At 42.2% G+C, this 18618-nt stretch overlaps 1 protein-coding gene across 1 annotated transcript in view; it reads right to left on the bottom strand.

Moving 5' to 3' along the window:
- LOC146608838 (protein NLRC3-like) overlaps positions 1-18112 on the bottom strand; it is a 30381-nt gene extending 12269 nt beyond the window's left edge. The window contains exons 1-8 of the mRNA XM_085348882.1: positions 17999-18112; positions 17535-17669; positions 15600-15731; positions 13658-13789; positions 12410-12651; positions 10517-12305; positions 5487-5660; positions 4601-4606 (exon numbers count right to left, since the gene is read on the bottom strand). Of these exons, the coding sequence (XP_085205008.1) occupies positions 4601-4606; positions 5487-5660; positions 10517-12305; positions 12410-12651; positions 13658-13789; positions 15600-15731; positions 17535-17669; positions 17999-18099 (2711 nt within the window). The 5' untranslated portion in view covers positions 18100-18112. The remainder of the gene's footprint in view (positions 1-4600; positions 4607-5486; positions 5661-10516; positions 12306-12409; positions 12652-13657; positions 13790-15599; positions 15732-17534; positions 17670-17998) is intronic.
- Positions 18113-18618: the final 506 nt, after the last annotated feature.

Genomic DNA, 18618 nt, shown 5'->3' with positions numbered 1-18618 from the left:
GTTAGCGTGGTTAGCTCGCTAACACGTTGACGCCATCCAGCCCCACGCACGGTAACTCGCTAACGGAGATTTTCCGCTTTCATCTTGTCATTGCCTGCAGGTGAAGCTATGGGGGAGGGGGAGTTGTGTTCAGTGCAGGAGAGGCGAGGCCGAGTAACGTTGCGTAGAGACAAAAGTGGACGAAAGAGAGGCAAACCTGCGGCTCCACAAGTATAATTATAACGTAACATAGATTATATCGATATAAACGATATTGTCACATCTTATATCTCGTATGAAAATATATCGATATTTTTAAAAAACTCGATATATCGCCCAGCCCTAGTTCATACATACTGAACTAAATACTTACTTGGAGTTGAACACAACTCCGAAAATATCGCCTTTAACCCTCTGGGATTGCACCAAGACATACATTAGAGGTCGCATAATATCATTTGCAAGTGCCAGGAAGAAAAGAAAAGAGGCTAGGCAGTGTGAATTGGAGGCCAAAATAAAACACCTAGATCAACAACACAAAAAAGCACAGACAGCCAATTTGCTTTCCGATCTTAAAATGTTACGTAGTGAGCTTAATAGTTTAATAAACGAGAAAATTGAGGGCAATTTAAGATTCATTAAACAAAAGTACTATGAACAGGGTAGTAGGGCTAGTAGATTGCTGGCAATAAGACTCAGGAAACAGCAAACTTGTAATATGGTCCAAAAGTTGAAGTCAGATCAAACCCTGATTACTAAACCAGTTGTTTTGCCAATTTTTCAAGCCATTATATAAAAATTCAGATACATGTAAAGATAACAATACACTGTCTGATTTCTTAGAAAAGATCAATTTAAAAACACTGTCAGAGTCTGTAGCAAAGGAGTTAGATGAACCAATTCGACAACAAGAAATTTTACAGGTGATTTCAAACCTTAAAACTAAAAACAGTCCTGGCCCTGATGGTTTTATTAACGAATTCTATAAAAAAACTTAAGGACAAAGTCGCACCCTTATCACTGAAAGCTTACCACTGCGCTCTGGAGACTGGGACTATGGCGTCGTCCTGGAACGATGCTACAATTGTCGTAATCCATAAAGAGGGCAAGGACCCCACAAACTGTCAATCATACAGGCCAATCTCATTACTTAATACTGATTCACACATTCTCACCACGATTTTAGCCAAAAGAGTTAGTAAAATTATTACACAGGTTATAAATCCAGATCAAACGGGGTTCATTGCAGGAAGGCACTATGGGGACAATTTTCGTAGATTGTTGAACTTAATGTCCTTGTACAAGACCAAACAAGAAGAAACAATGATTCTGTCTCTTGATGCGCAAAAAGCATTTGACAGGGTTTCCTGGCAGTACTTGGGCCAAACACTTGAAAGATTCAAATTTGGGCCAAACTTAATTAAGTGGATACAGATTCTTTATTCCAACCCAATGGCGGCTGTACGGGTAAATGGAACAATATCAGCCAGATTTCCACTGGAACGTGGGCGTAGACAAGGATGCCCACTGTCGCCCCTGCTGTTCGATATAAGTATTGAGCCTCTGGCGCAGTTGATTAGAGAAGAACATGAAATTCAGGGCCTTTCAATTAATGGAGAACAGCATAAATTGTCCATCTATGCAGACGATGTACTTTTATACATTTCAAATCCTGCAGTCAGTTTACCTCATTTAAGAGAAATTATTACGGTTCCCTCTCTGGTTACAAAGTTAATATTGACAAAACATTGGCAATGGATATAGGAGGAAACATTTCACTAACATTCAAGGAGCGATGTGGCTTTAAATGGCCAGACGAAGGTATCAAGTATTTAGGAATTCAAATTCCTCACTCATTATCAGACTTGTTTAAAGTAAATTATGAAGTTATAGTTGCAAAAATAAAAAAAGATTTAGAGCGATGGACAGTCCTGTCTCTGTCTTTCTTGGGTCGGATCGAGAGTGTACGTATGAATGTATTGCCAAGACTTCTAGACCTTTTTCAAATGCTGCCTGTAAACATTCCCAACTCTACATTTGATAATTTAGATAAACTTTTTTCCAAATTTATATGGCAAGGCAAACGCCCAAGGATCAAGTTCCAAAGATTAAAACTGTCAAAGCTGCAGGGGGGATTGGCTGTTCCAAACCTGAAATATTATTTCTGGGCATATGGGGGAACGGACGAGGGTCACACTAAAGATTTGGCGTAGAATCAAACAATCATTTGGTCTTCCAAAAGAAATTTCAATGTTATCAAGCCTCTCCTCCCTGCAGGGTTTTTCTCCTATTGTGGAAGACTCTGGCTTCAGAGCATGGTCACATAGTAGGTTTCATAAACTTTGTCATGTTGTGAGGAATGGGCACCTGAGCTCATTTGAACAGTTGAGGTCAGTTTCGGCTTCCTTCTTCTGACTTTTTTAGATTTCTGCAGCTAAGAAGCTTTTTGACAAAACATAAAGAATGGAGGCAAGTTTTGGAGCCCTCAGCCATTGAGGAAATATTTCTAAAAATATTTCAAAGTAATTCCTCCCCAAAATTAATCAGTCATTTTTATAACACATTTATGAGTTTCAATACAAATGCAACTTTGGATATTAAGGCAAGGTGGGAAGCTGAGACTGGCACTCAAATCTCAGAGGACACCTGGGAAGAGGTGTTCGGTGAAGCCCATCTGGTGACTAATTCTGGGCTGTGGAGAGAATTTAAATGGAAGGTGGTCATGAGATATTTTAGAACCCCAGAGATAATTGCCAAAATGAAGCCTACAAATCCTGACACCTGCTGGCGAAATTGTGGTACTTCTTTAGGAACCCACTCACATATATTCTGGTCATGCCCAAAAATCTGCTCACTTTGGAATGACATATTTAAAGTTCTCAGTACAGTTTTCCAACAACCATTAACAAAAGACCAACAGTTAGCCATTTTAGGAGTCTTACCAAAGGGTTTTGTGGGAAAAAATAAAAAGTATCTCTTAAGAATCTTACAGCAGCACTAAAGTGTATCACTATTAAATGGCTGAATCTTGACCCACCTTCATATAATATGTGGATTGATAAAGCAAGAGAAATTTACCAGATGGAGGAAATAACATCTGCTCTGCGGATTCAGAGAGAATTGTTTACTGAGCGTTGGCGACCCATACATGCTTTACTGTTTCAATAATTTAGCATAGGTCTGTTTCGTTTTGTCCATTTACGGCTAAGTTTGTCACATGTTATTTAATATTACATAAAGTTTTTGTTTTGTTTTGTTTTTGTTGTTGTTGTCTGTTTGTTTGTTTGTTTTCTTGGGTTTTGTTTTGTGCTTCCTAATTGCAGTTCTTATTTTAATCTACATTTCTGCATTGCGGTTCCTGTAACTGTCCTACTTGTGAACATTGACAAGTACAAGTTGTAATGTTGTAAATTATAATAAAAATTGAGTTAAAAAAAAAAAAGATGAACATTAAAGTCGTACATTTCTCATAAAAACAGGACAAAGACTTGAAAAAGTCGTGTTTTTCCTTCCAGGAACCACATGGCTTCACTTTTAAAGGTGAAGTGTGACAGAAATGGACATATTTGAAGTCCAACACCTTTTTCCAGTCACATTATTAAAGCAGACAAACTACAAGCTCATTTTCATTCCAACAAGTCATCTTCTGACCTGGACTAACAACACTGGTCTCTATGTGCAGCTGGCTGTGAGACCAGTGCTCAGGGAGCGTCTACAAAGTGCAACACTGAAAGAACATCACACACTCATTTGCTTCCAGCACTTTCACACAAACATCTACTGTCATTATTGTCACCAAACTCTGTGGATCCTTTATTGCAAATTCAAATGGGATCAAATGGTCAGACAAAAGAGGGTTATGAGGAAATATGATGAAATGTTGTGTATTAGCAGCAAGTTATTGAATCATTTTCCTCAGAAACCAAACAAAATGATTGACAAACATGTTTTTACAAACTCAGTGTTGGACTTGGATCAGCAGGATAAGCTGATGTTTAAAGGCATTTGAGTCTCGCTGTATGAGAGTCCAGTTATTACTCAATATTTATGGATGATGTTCTTTCAGTGTTGCACTTTGTAGACGCTCCCTGAGCCTCACAGCCAGCTGCACATGGACCAGCTGACATTACCCAGCATTAGAGGCGGCTGTAAAAAATTCATGTTCCCATTTAAATGGTTTTAATTTGAATAAAACGATGTTGATTCATTCAATCCTGAATCGATGTTTAATATAAATGTATTTTGCCAGAATCTCAGGTTAAAGCTCACAAACTATTTCAACAAGCAGCAAACAGCTAAAACAGTAAATGAGAGCAGCTAAACACACAAAGATGGAAACACAGAGCGTGGATCGTTCACTCCACGGCACGTACACGGACACACCGTCGGGGCTGAAAGTGGACAGCTCACAGATCCTGAAGCTGCAGGTTTCATCTGTCTCCAACCAAAACTGAGTGAAGCAGCAGCAAAAGAAGATCCAAACTCTGCTTCACGTTTGATCAATATGCTCATGAATTCTCTCTGACTTTGGCTGTTCCTGCCTGCACAGCTCTCTCTCTCTCAGTGTACTCCAAGAACAGCTTCAAACATCTGTTTCTGCATCATTCACTGTTTATTAGACACCAGTCTGCTGTTGTGTAATAATGAAAGAAGTCGATGCTTCAGTGCGTTGAATTGTGTTACACAAAGAAAAGCAAAGTTTTCACGTTGTTCAGGCAGAATCGAGCGTTGAAGAATGAATTCACACGTCAATAAACATTTTCAAGCAGGACAATGAAAGCAGGAAATACCCCAAACTGCTATTTCTCATTCTACAACTTCAACAACTGCACATGAATTATACTTCATACACAGACCCACAGTCTCTGATTGCTCTGAAATCTCACTGACAGCCAATAGAAATAAAGAAAAGTCAAGACTGACAGTCTCTGTGGGGTTAGGCAGTGAACTGCTCACGCTGCGTTCAAGTGCATCACAAACTATTGGAATTGGATCCAACTTTGTGAAGCAGATTTCTTCTCAGCTGCTGTTTTGAACATTTCCTCATGAACTGTATTAAACTCTGTAAATGAACTGAGAACTATTTCTACATTTGAAACTATGGATTCATTTTCCTGTTCACTTCTGTACGTTAGTGTATAAATGAATGTTAGACTGGGCTCCATGGAAACACTTGGACTGGTCTCAGCTGCCTTCTTTCTGTAGTCCTTTCTCTTCTCCAGCTTCTGTTTGAAATCCTCTCACAGAGCCTGAATCCTGCTTTGCTGTCATGTTTGGGCCTGTGTTCCTCTGCTTTAACACAAACCTCACCACAGCAGCTGTGTGGGTCGTCTCTGTAGCAGCCCGATCAGCTTCTGATACATGAACATCATCACAGCTCCTAACTTCACCTTTATTAGCTTTGACATTCATGTCTTTCTTTTCTCTCTGTCTGTTTCCACACAAGCTCAAAGTCTCTGCAGCCTGAAATATAGAAACACAACAACAGCTGCAGTCAGTGAACTCACCTCAGAGTCTCCAGTCGACAGTTTGGACTCTCCAGTCCAGCACACAGAAGCTTCACTGCTGAATCCTGCAGCTTGTTGTTACTAATGTCCAGCTCTGTCAGATGGGAGGGGATGGACTTCAGGGCCGAGGCCACAACTTCACAGTGAGTCTCTGAGAGTCCACAGTCAGCCAGTCTGAGATTACAGAAAATATAAAATATGTTATTATAAAAGCAGAAAGTCTGCATTATAAACACAGACTGAATGTATATGAAGACAAAACAGAGTGAGGTCATAATCTGATGAACATCTGCTCTTCACATCTGTGCTTCAGCTCCTCTTACTGTGTTTGACATGACACAACGATTGAGTCTCTCTCAGACCTGCAGACTTTTAATGAGAATCTTTGTTTGGCTTTAATCTGCAGATGAAGGAGGAAGATGGTGTCACATTTAGGCTTCCATAATGTCCACAGTCTGTCACTGAGATCTGATCCAGAGTCAGAGTGAAGACACACATGTGGACTGTTTCCTGTCTTGAATCCAGAACATTTTGAATGAGCTCAGCTCAGTGAAGAGTTCCAGCTGGAAAGATGATCTCTGTTTGCTACCTGCTGCTGTCAGGTACGACTGTTCACGTCCACACTCAGGAAAAATCTGCTGACTGTCACCAAACGGAGCAGAAATGTCATCACTGGACAATAATGATGAATGAACTCAGAGCTGCTGATATCACATCTGATTTCAGGGGAACTAAACTAAAAAGGAACAAATAGAAACAACCATCATGACTCTGTTTGACCTTCAGATCAGAAACTATGGTTCAGAACAGCAGCAGGATTTCAGGCACTGTCACATCCTCAACATCCATATTCCAAATGCTCTTCCTGACAGGACACTCTTTGTTCCCACTCAGGGAGTTTCCATGTGTAGAAATCATTTCTGAATCTCAGTAGACTGGGAGGTTTTTCCATCTCATGAATCTCTTTCCTAACATCAAACTAGATAAATCAAACAAAGGAACTGGAGTCTGTCTAATTTCTGACCCCAGTAAAGTTTGTACTGGGATACCCCGACATACTCTCTCTCCATCTGCTCCCACAGCCTCATATTCACAGCTGGCCCTTCTCTCAGCATCCACACTCAGGGTGGGGGCGGGGTCAACACCAGTCAAAACCATTGCTTTGGCCTTATGGCCATTTTATTAGTGTGCGTTTCTGAGTAACAAGCAGGACTACGCACAGGTGTTTGGACATGTGTGGACCCGACCTACACTTAAACTTCTTAAATCCTCTGTTTCTGTGTCACCAGCTACACTTTTAATATTAATGTATTCACTCCGACATTTTTGGGGAGCGGTCAGAGCTCGTACACTGCAGACAAACATGTCTCCCAGCACACAGCTGACTGTCAACTCTCTGAGATTGGATATGATTCATTTAGATTATATCTGTAAGGTGAAGTTTATCTCGGTGTTTATTTGTTCCTGAGGAAGTCAGCTCGGCTCAGATTAAACTTTAATAACTGAACAATTTTAATGAACCTTAACGCCTCCCTGGAGCATATATGGAACTGAATCAGTCACTTTTCTTTATTTCCTCATGTTCATATGTGACATACATGTTTTAACCATTAATCTGGAATTAAACTGACATTTAATATATTTTAAGGAGGAAAGAGAAATTTCACCAGAGGATGTTGATGCTGTTCATGGAGACTGAAGACAGAACGATTTATCTGTCCTAATATTTCTGCTGCTCTTTCCTCAGGTGTAAAAATATATTAACTGTTGGTTTTAATTCAAAATCAATGGTTAAAATGTTAAAATACCAACAAACTTGTGGTGTTAGTGTTGATATTCTGTGAGTTACTTAAAGAGATCACACAGGTACAGGACATATTTTATGTTCAGGTTTATGCATGTTTGCGGTGAGATGTGCATGTAGTGGGCTGTTATGTTGCAAACTGTGTGGATGTGTTTGGGAACAGAAAGATTATTTTACTGCATAAAACGGCGCTGATCAGCTGTTTCTGCCGCTGATACACTCGGCCGGTGAACCACCTGACTCACACAGGCTCTCCTCCTCCACAGTCCTCGTTTATGAAGAGCTTTACAAACACAACATCACGGCTAACAGCTGGATTCTCCCGTTTCAGTGCCAAACAGCCACTTCCTGCTACAGACAGTAAAGTGGACAGTTTGGCGCTAAACACGTTTTTAAAACTTTAAGCTCTTATTTGTTAAAGCCAGCTTCACAGACAGATCTGTGTCAGTGTTTTAGAGCAGGGCTCAGTGGTGTAAACCAGCCTTTATATGTGTTTCATCTCCATTTTTACATTAAACTGAACCAAAACACTGAAAACTTCACCTGATATGTCTGTGTAGGTTCTCATCATACAGTCATGGTAATCTAAGGAGCCTGGAAAGAAAAGTGACTTCTTTAAGTTTCTTGAAGACGTTTCATCTCTCGAAACCTCTGCTGATAATCACCCACACCCTTTTTCACAGCTTGGCTCATGTGATGAGCCACATGATCAATAGTTGGTCAGCGACCCTCTTAAGGGACACTCCCACTAGGATTAAAATCTGGGACTCTCCACTTTTTGGTTTTAGAAGTGAAGAAGCTGAATGTTCGGATTAAACATCTTCAAGAAACTTAAAGCAGTGCACTCGCTTTTCTTTCTAAGCGGCCTTTCTTAGATCACCTGATATAACCTGAGTAAATTATGTCGAGTGTCAGCGGGGTTTGAAAACTCTGCAGCATGACCCGGGTGTTGCTGGTGGCATCATGAGCTTAGACCCCTCAGTCAGCTCGGTCTGAAGTCATCGTCAGCACTAACAGGCACAAATAGGCTCTAACGTGACAAACTGACCCGACATTTAAAGAGTGCCCACTACAGTCTCAGCTAAAACATATTAAAATGTGCAACGCCAAGGACTGTACACTGGACTCCATTTCAGTGCAAAATAATAAAACAAAGTAAATCCATCCAATCTCCTCTGCCTGTCCTTATCATCAATAAAAACAATTAAGAAAACAGAAAATCATAGAAACAGTCATCTTTGTTATTGCATCATCACACATCAGTTCCCAGTAACTAGTCAGAATGAGACGTTGTTTTCATCTTTCTCACACTCATCTCACTCCCCGGTCACAACAGGTGGTGACTTTAACAGGTGTTACAACCTGGCTCAAAGCTGCAAAAGAGGGCGGAGACTGAAAACAGAGACTGGTTTCATTTTGAAGTTCTTAATAACCTCGGCTAAAGATGACACCAGACAGCGTGACAGGGTCTGACAACGAGTGGTGGCGTCGTCCTAGCCGACCTCGGCAGTTATTCACACGCCATGACCAAAAACTCCTGCAGCGTCACAGCAGACAGAGGAGGAGTCACAGAGGAGCGTAACAGCTGTGACAGATGCAACAGGAGGACGAGCTCCACCAGTAAACACACTGTGAAGACAGGAAAGCAGTCACGAGTGATGTTGGTCCTGTTTTTATCTCCACTAAAACCTCTCTAACGTCACATGTAACAGAACACAGACACATCTGATTATCAGGGACCACGACCCACATCTTTGCCTCACTATGTTTATAAGAAGAGACTGAAAATAATGATTCTCCCAACACATCACCAACACTTTTATGGCAAACAGATAATAGTGAGTGACAAGAGGTGAACTGTTTCATATGCAGTTATCAGGGTAAATACATTTAAACCAAAGACACTGGAAGAGTAAATGAAAGGAACTGAAGGTGACAATTCAAGAAGCTCAACAGAAGTCAAATGTAACAGGATCAAGATTCCCTGTTAAAAACAGATATGTACAGTATAATAGTAGACTACACTAATAATAGTGTATAGTATAATAGTAGACTATACTAATAATAGTGTATAGTATAATAGTAGACTATACTAATAATAGTGTATAGTATAATAGTAGACTATACTAATAATAGTGTATAGTATAGTAGTATACTACACTAATAATAGTGTATAGTATAGTAGTATACTACACTAATAATAGTGTATAGTATAGTAGTATACTATATGAAGTCTACACCGCCATGTCCTTAAAATTCAGCGAAATTAAGGACGCATTTGAGGGCCGCATTTCGAGCAGCGACCTTCGTCGCGTCGCTGTGATGTAATCGGCCTTAAAATGCGTCCTTTAAGGCTGCAGACCCTGAATTGGGATACAGCCAGAGTCTGGTCTCTGTTTTCACAGAGGATGTGGTTCTGTTGGCTTCATCAGGTGATGGCCTCCAGCTCACAGTGGAGCTGTTCTCAGCAGAGTGTGAAGCCGTGTGAATGAGGATCAGCATCTGAGGCCATGGTCCTCAGCTGGGAAAGGGTGGAGTGCCCACTCTGGGTCAGAGACGTTCCTGCCCCAGGTGGAGGAGTCTGAGTATCTCAGGGTCGTGTAAAGAAGGGGGAGGGGAGCAGGAATCAACAGACAGACCGTTGCTGCGGTAACAGTGAGGTGGACACTGTACCGGTCTGTCGTGGTGAAGAGAGAGAGAGCTGAGCCTGACAGCGAAGCTCTCAATTTACCGGTCGATCTACGTCCCTGCCCTCACCTATGGTCACGAGCTGTGGGCAGTGACTGGAAGAACCAGATCATGGTTACCAGTGGGGCAAATACATTTTCTCTGAAGGGTAGCTGGTGTCTCCCTTGGAGACGGGGTGAGGAGAATCCCCTTCACAAAAACTAATCAAGTGAACAAGACTCTCCAGGAGGTAAACATTTAAATATCCAAGTCCACCATAAAGAGAAAACTGCATGAAGGTAAACACAGATGGTGCATTACAATTCATTGCATGTGTTTTACATGAAGAATGGAGGATATACCGTCCACTTTCACTCTGTCTTTAGCAGCAAGTGGCTCTTTGTTGTTTGGCTAGCTGCACTGAAACAGGAGAATCCAGCTGTTAGCCGTAATGTTGGTGTTTGTAAAGCACTTTATAACCAAGGACTGTGTTTTTAATTTAAACATTAAACTATTAACCGACACTGATCAATGATGTAATGATCACATCTGGACTCACCGAGCCTTTCTGCAGTTCCTCACAGCTGGAATCAGTCTCAGTCGTCCCTCCTTTGAAGCTTTGTACTTCTGCAGGTCAAACTCATCCAGAACCTCCTCTGACATCTGCAGCATGAAGGCCAGAGCTGAGCAGTGGATCTCAGAGAGTTCCTTTGATTTGTTCTCTGACTTCAGGAACTCTTGGATCTCCTGATGTACTGAGAGGTCGTTCATCTCCATCAGACAGTGGAAGATGTTGATGTTTCTGTCAGGACAGGAATTAAACTTCTTGTTATTCTTCAGGTTCTTGATGACTCTCTGGATGGTTTCTGGACTGTTCTCTGTCTGACCCAGCAGACCTCCTAAGAGTCTCTGGTTGGACTCCAGACAGAGGCCATGAAGGAAGCGGACAAACAGGTCCAGGTGGCCATTTTTACTCTGGAGGGATTTCTCCATGGCTCGTTTAAGGAAATCATCCAGAGATGACTCTTTGTATTTTTTTCCCAGGAAGTTCTTCAGCACCTCTGACTTCCTGTTGGTGAAACAGTGGAACATGTAGACTGCAGCCAGAAACTCCTGGATGCTCAGATGAACAAAGCAGTAGACTGGTTTCTGGAAGATCACACACTCTCTTTTGAAGATCTCTGTACAAACTCCTGAGTACACCGAGGCCTCTGTCACATCCAGACCACACTGCTCCAGGTCTTCTTGGTAGAACATGATGTTTCCTTTCTCCAGATGTTCAAACGCCAGCCTCCCCAGCTTCAGAAGAACTTCCCTGTCAGCCTCCGTCAGCTCCTGTGGACTCGTCTCATGTCCCTCGTGGTACTTGTTCTTCTTCCTCTTTGTCTGAACCAGCAGGAAGTGTGAGTACATGTCAGTCAGGGTCTTGGGCAGCTCTCCTCTCTGCTCTGTAGTCAACATGTGCTCCAGAACTGTAGCAGTGATCCAGCAGAAGACTGGGATTCTACACATGATGTGGAGGCTCCTGGATGTCTTCATGTGGGAGATGATTCTGCTGGACAGCTCTTCATCACTGAATCTCCTCCTGAAGTACTCCTCCTTCTGGGCGTCAGTGAAGCCTCGTACTTCTGTTAGCCTGTCAACACATGTAGGAGGGATCTGATTGGCTGCTGCAGGTCGGGAAGTTATCCAGACGAGAGCCGAGGGAAGCAGATTCCCCTGGATGAGGTTTGTCAGCAGCTGGCTGACTGATGACTTCTGTGTGACATCAGACAGCAGCTTCCTGTTGGTGAAATCCAATGAAAGTCTGCTTTCATCCAGGCCGTCAAAGATGAACAAAAGCTGAGAGACAGCCAGCTTCTCTGCTGTGACCTTCTGTAATGTTGGATGGAAAACATGGAGCAGCTCCAGAAGACTGTACTGCTCCTCTCTGATCAGGTTCAGCTCCCTGAATGAAAGCAGAACCACCACACTGACATGTTGGTTCTCCAAGCCCTCTGCCCAGTCTAGAGTGAACTTCTGCACTGAGAAGGTTTTTCCAACACCAGCCACGCCGTTGGTCAGAACCACTCTGATGGGTCTCTGTTGGTCAGGTAAGGCTTTAAAGATGTCCTGGCACCTGATTGGAGTGTCATGGAGGGCGTCCATCTTGGAAGCTGTCTCCAGCTGCCTCACCTCATGTTGGCTATGAACCTCTTCACTCTGTCCCTCTGTGATGTAGAGCTCAGTGTAGATCCTGTTGAGGAGGGTTCTACTTCCTGTTTCATCACTTCCTTCAGTCACACGTTCACATCTCCTCCTCATACTGATCTTATGTTCATCTAAAACCTCCTGCAGACCAACATCTGCTGAAAGAAAGAAAAACAGAAAGAAAACTCTTCAATGTCTGAACAACAACAAGAAGTCCAGTTTTCAGAAATGAGTCCATCAGCAGACAGATGTTCAGTCTTACTTTGTACACAGCTGCTCTGACTGGCTGTCTGCAGTCCAGCTCTGCTTCTGGATCTTTCTCCACACTGGGGACAGGACCAGTCTCCTGATGAAGCAGACTGGTCCCAGTATGAGGAGATGCACTGTCTGCAGAACCAGTGTCCACAGCTGGTAGAGACTGGATCCTTCAGGACGTCCTGACACAAAGCACAGCAGGACAGCTGCTCCTCCTCACAGACACCACTCCTCTTCCTCTTCCTCCCTCTGTGAACACATTTCTTTATCACTAAAATCATTGACTGTCAGTGACAAACATCCAGATTTGATGACACTGTGCAGAAGCTCTGATGGTCACAGAGAAAAGTCAAAGTGGAGAAACTTGTGTTTGAGTTCAGAATCCAAGTTTCCTTTGCTGTTCCTGCCTGTCTTATTAAACACAGAGTGATCAGCCTACAAACTCCACAGTAAAAGCCTTCATCACAGAGCCAATCAGGCAGAAGCTTCTGCACCATCAGGACACAAACAGAGAGGAGTTTCTATCCTCAGACCATCCAAGTCCTAAATCAGAACATGCTCCCCTCATAGCATCACCATCAGGGTTTAAACAGGACCTTACATCATGTTCTTGTCTCACTGTCATATTTCAGATCATACCTGATTCATTATGACGTCACACGCTGCTACACTGATCCTGCTGCTTCATTACTGCTGATATTACTCTGCTCACTCTGTTCAGTTACTCTGTTTACATCACTTTGCTCATTTGCTTTGTTCTGCTTGCACTGCTCTGTCAGTACATGCTGTGCTAATGTGGCACAAAGCACTTTAACATTACATCTGCACAATGTTTCATTATTTCATTTAATGATTGTTTCTAATGTTTTGTCCAGTCACAGGAGCAGCTCAGCACATTTCACTGTGTTGTACGTGTATGACGATGCCTGTGACAAATAAACAGCCTCGGACTCTTCAATCTTCTGCATTTCTTTGGAGATCAGCTCAGTGGCCTGTTGAGACCATCTTTCTATTTCTGATGACTCAGTTCAGATTATTATCCTGATACTTTCTTTTAAAATGTGATGAAATCATTTATCTGATGTTCTGACACAAATACACCAAAACAATCCCAAACAGCACAAACCACCACGTTACACACAGTGTAATAAAAATACAGGCAACTACAAATAAAAACACTTTAAAAATATAAACTAAAATTACAAAGTGGTCACAGAATTTCAAACACCCGTAAATGAGTCAGCAGCTCTCTTACATGGTCAGCTGAGCTCCATGATTGAAGAACATTGTTGCTGCAGGTTCATGACTGAAGACTGGAGGTTTGTTTTTGGACCAGTCACTCCTCACAGACACACAGCTGGATACTGGAGACTGTGACCTCTGACCTCTGCAAACACAACCACATTGCATTCATTTCACATCAATTAGTACACCACAAAAGGCATGCAAGAAACACAGTATGAAGGCAAACTTCTGGCTTCAATAACATTCAACAGGTCAGGTGGAAACTTTTCTCAGATTTGATTCATGTTTTTATAGAACGATCCAGCTAAAAAAAATATACCATTAGGTCAGGGGTCAGCAACCTTCAGGACCCAAAGAGCCATTTGGAGCCAGTTTCCACGCAAAAGAAAACACTGGGAGCCACAAATACTTTTTGACATCTAGAATGAAGATAACACTGTATATACTGTTTTTTACCTTTATGCTTTGTGTGAACAACTAAGGTGTGTTGCTTATGAAATCCATGAAGTGCTACAGAGAAAATTACATGTTATTTATGTAATGAACACATTTGAACTCTTAAAGAAATATAACCAAAGGAAAGACACCCAGCTGAACTAAAATGATGTAGCAAACAAAAACTGCTGTGAGCCGCCACCCTTATATCTCCTTTGGGCTTTTGGAGCCTTGACCTGACTTTTAAAAAATAATTGGAAAAAAAGCTCTATGCTGCTGAAAGATGAAAAATAGATATTTGCAAAATTCTGCCTAAATATGTATTTTACCTGGTTAATGTGTGTGGCGGGGCGTGGTCTGCAGCGCCGCTGCAGGGGAGGCGGACGCACCTGAGCGGCACCCGCAATCACGCCTCGCCGCCTTAACGTCTGTGCTGTTGTGTGTCGGGCTGTGAGCTGCAAAGCTACAGCCGGCTGTGTGCGTACAGCAACCGTGTGTGAAAAGTGGTCAATAAAGAGAAGCTGAAAAGCGTGTTCATGCAAACATCGTCGGGTCTGCCGTGATATGTTTACAACGGGACTTCTGCTCCTGAACCTCTGCGCACAGCGTCTGCAGGTCGGGGCTGTACGAAGTCACTTTCATCTTTACAGGACTGTAAGCTGTCGTCTGTGAGGCGTGAGCGGTGTTTGTTTTTAACATAGTTCACGGTGGAGAACAGCTGCTGACATAATGTGGATCCGAAGATCCATAATTGGCCTACCTGGGGCTGAAAGTCTCGATAAATGCACGGCGTTTCGGCGGGTACACCGGCTTCCACGAGTGTGACGCTTATTTGAACGATGAAAAAATAATAAAATATAATTTTCTTTTTATATTTCAATATCACAATAATCTTCCAATTTAGAACTACAAGTTAAAAAAAGAACATAAATAAAATACACTTCAGCTAAATACTTCTAATTTATTTTCCCAAACCACGAGGAGCCGCACTGTAAGGACTAAAGAGCCGCAGGTTGCCGACCCCTGCATTAGTGTTAGTCAATGTTGCAACTGAACTGAAAAACAAAAGATTTTGGTCCAAAGAAACAAAGTCACTATTAATACAACACAACCCCCCCAAAAAGAGCCATGTAGACCCCGGGCTCTATGGGTCTTGTGCTCGGAGCTTGTTCCTGTGCTGCCATGATTAGTGCCTCTGTGCTGTCTTTCAGTCCAGCTTTGTTCAGCCACTGGTAGGATTTCTGGATGTCAGCCACTTCCTCTGCCTGCTGGTGGTGCAAACTGTGTTGTTCTGAGTTTCATTGGACGTCTTTGTCCAAAGCACCAGACAAAGGGCAAAGTAGATGCATTTGCATCAGCAGGAAAATACACCCCAAACTAGCATCATCATTATACAACTTTAACAACTGCCACTAAATGATACTTCATACACAGACCAGTGTTAGGTTAAGTTATGATGTCACTGGCAGAACATTTATAGAAACAACCTTTGAACTCTGTGTCAGCAGCTCTCTTACATGATCAGCTGAGCTCCATGATTGAAGTTCACTGTTGGTGCAGGTTCATGACTGAAATATGGAGGTCTGTTTCTGGACCAGTCACTCCTCACAGACACACAGCTGGATACTGGAGACTGTGACCTCTGACCTCTGCAAACACAACCACATTGCATTCATTTCACATCAATTAGTACACCACAAAAGGCATGCAAGAAACACAGTATGAAGGCAAACTTCTGGCTTCAATAACATTCAACAGGTCAGGTGGAAACTTTTCTCAGATTTGATTCATGTTTTTATAGAACGATCCAGCTAAAAAAAATATACCATTAGGTCAGGGGTCAGCAACCTTCAGGACCCAAAGAGCCATTTGGAGCCAGTTTCCACGCAAAAGAAAACACTGGGAGCCACAAATACTTTTTGACATCTAGAATGAAGATAACACTGTATATACTGTTTTTTACCTTTATGCTTTGTGTGAACAACTAAGGTGTGTTGCTTATGAAATCCATGAAGTGCTACAGAGAAAATTACATGTTATTTATGTAATGAACACATTTGAACTCTTAAAGAAATATAACCAAAGGAAAGACACCCAGCTGAACTAAAATGATGTAGCAAACAAAAGCTGCTGTGAGCCGCCACCCTTATATCTCCTTTGTGCTTTTGGAGCCTTGACCTGACTTTTAAAAAATAATTGGAAAAAAAGCTCTATGCTGCTGAAAGATGAAAAATAGATATTTGCAAAATTCTGCCTAAATATGTATTTTACCTGGTTAATGTGTGTGGCGGGGCGTGGTCTGCAGCGGCGAGGTGGACGCACCTGAGCGGCAATCACGCCTCGCCGCCTTAACGTCTGTGCTGTTGTGTTGGTGTGTGTCGGGCTGTGAGCTGCAAAGCTACAGCCGGCTGTGTGCGTACAGCAACCGTGTGTGAAAAGTGGTCAATAAAGAGAAGCTGAAAAGCGTGTTCATGCAAACATCGTCGGGTCTGCCGTGATATGTTTACAACGGGACTTCTGCTCCTGAACCTCTGCGCACAGCGTCTGCAGGTCGGGGCTGTACGAAGTCACTTTCATCTTTACAGGACTGTAAGCTGTCGTCTGTGAGGCGTGAGCGGTGTTTGTTTTTAACGTAGTTCACGGTGGAGAACAGCTGCTGACATAATGTGGATCCGAAGATCCATAACTGGCCTACCTGGGGCTGAAAGTCTCGATAAATGCACGGCGTTTCGGCGGGTACACCGGCTTCCACGAGTGTGACGCTTATTTGAACGATGAAAAAATAATAAAATATAATTTTCTTTTTATATTTCAATATCACAATAATCTTCCAATTTAGAACTACAAGTTAAAAAAAGAACATAAATAAAATACACTTCAGCTAAATACTTCTAATTTATTTTCCCAAACCACGAGGAGCCGCACTGTAAGGACTAAAGAGCCGCAGGTTGCCGACCCCTGCATTAGTGTTAGTCAATGTTGCAACTGAACTGAAAAACAAAAGATTTTGGTCCAAAGAAACAAAGTCACTATTAATACAACACAACCCCCCCAAAAAGAGCCATGTAGACCCCGGGCTCTATGGGTCTTGTGCTCGGAGCTTGTTCCTGTGCTGCCATGATTAGTGCCTCTGTGCTGTCTTTCAGTCCAGCTTTGTTCAGCCACTGGTAGGATTTCTGGATGTCAGCCACTTCCTCTGCCTGCTGGTGGTGCAAACTGTGTCGTTCTGAGTTTCATTGGACGTCTTTGTCCAAAGCACCAGACAAAGGGCAAAGTAGATGCATTTGCATCAGCAGGAAAATACACCCCAAACTAGCATCATCATTATACAACTTTAACAACTGCCACTAAATGATACTTCATACACAGACCAGTGTTAGGTTAAGTTATGATGTCACTGGCAGAACATTTATAGAAACAACCTTTGAACTCTGAGTCAGCAGCTCTCTTACATGGTCAGCTGAGCTCCATGATTGAAGAACATTGTTGCTGCAGGTTCATCACTGAAGCCTGGAGGAAGTATTCCTTTGGACCAGTCACTCCTCACAGACACACAGCTGGATACTGGAGACTGTGACCTCTGACCTCTGCAAACACAAACATCAATAACTGATCAGTTCTCTCTGACACCCATATGATCAGCTGATCCCTCTGTGATATTGTGTCTGCCTCATAACGCTGACAGGTCAGCCAATCATCAGCCAGTTTTTTCTGTCTCTGAATGAACTCAGTTTGTTCTCAGCTCTTCTCTCTGATTCTGCTGCACTGACTTCACTTAAACTTACAGAGTTCAGATCTTAGCAAGAAAACAAGTCAATAAAAATCAAACTCAGATCAAACAGTTTGAACCAATCACAGATCAATGATTCTGTCATGGTTATGTTGAAATGACTAATAAAGTTAGTAGTGTTCTTACATTGTTGCTGCAGGTCCATGACTGTAAGGTGGAGGTGTTTGTGTAACCCCGTCACTCCTCACAGACATACAGCTGGATGCTGCTCCGTCCTCTTCCTCCATCTTCTTGATGTCAGGGTGGAGTTAGTCTTAGAGGTAAACACACACACTCAGAGGTGCTGTTGTACTGGAAGCATCACACTGACGGCTTTCTAATGTTGGAGCTTTGGCCCTAAAGTCCAAACCAGTTATTTTAGAGGCTCAAAGTCTTTAAAAAACACCAAAACCATCACATTATTTAATAAGTACATGATCAGGTGGATGAAGGAACTCAGTGTGTTTGGGATCATCATCATGGTGAGGAGCCCACATGTTACGGCTCCTTTGGAGAGAAGCTGAGGATCACTGCAGGAAGTGAGCTCATGAAACCAAACTGCTGTTTGTGAGCAGGATGACTCTGTTATTGGACCTGCTCTGTGTTCTACATATGATCAATACTTCAAATATCTGTAAACATCTCATCTTATATTTGTTGCACTTGGTCACATCTGTCTTTAAAAATAGATTTTTAATGTCACTGAGAGTTCTTTTCTACTTTTATTGATTTATTTTGGAATAAATTAAATATAAAGGTGCCAAAAA

Source organism: Diplotaxodon limnothrissa, linkage group LG23 (genome assembly GCF_057381915.1).
Source record: "Diplotaxodon limnothrissa isolate DT_005_m linkage group LG23, D_limnothrissa_male_GT1.1, whole genome shotgun sequence".
Lineage (NCBI taxonomy): Eukaryota > Metazoa > Chordata > Actinopteri > Cichliformes > Cichlidae > Diplotaxodon > Diplotaxodon limnothrissa.
The sequence above is the reverse complement of the archived record's forward strand: the minus strand, read 5'-3'. Positions and strand labels throughout refer to the sequence as shown.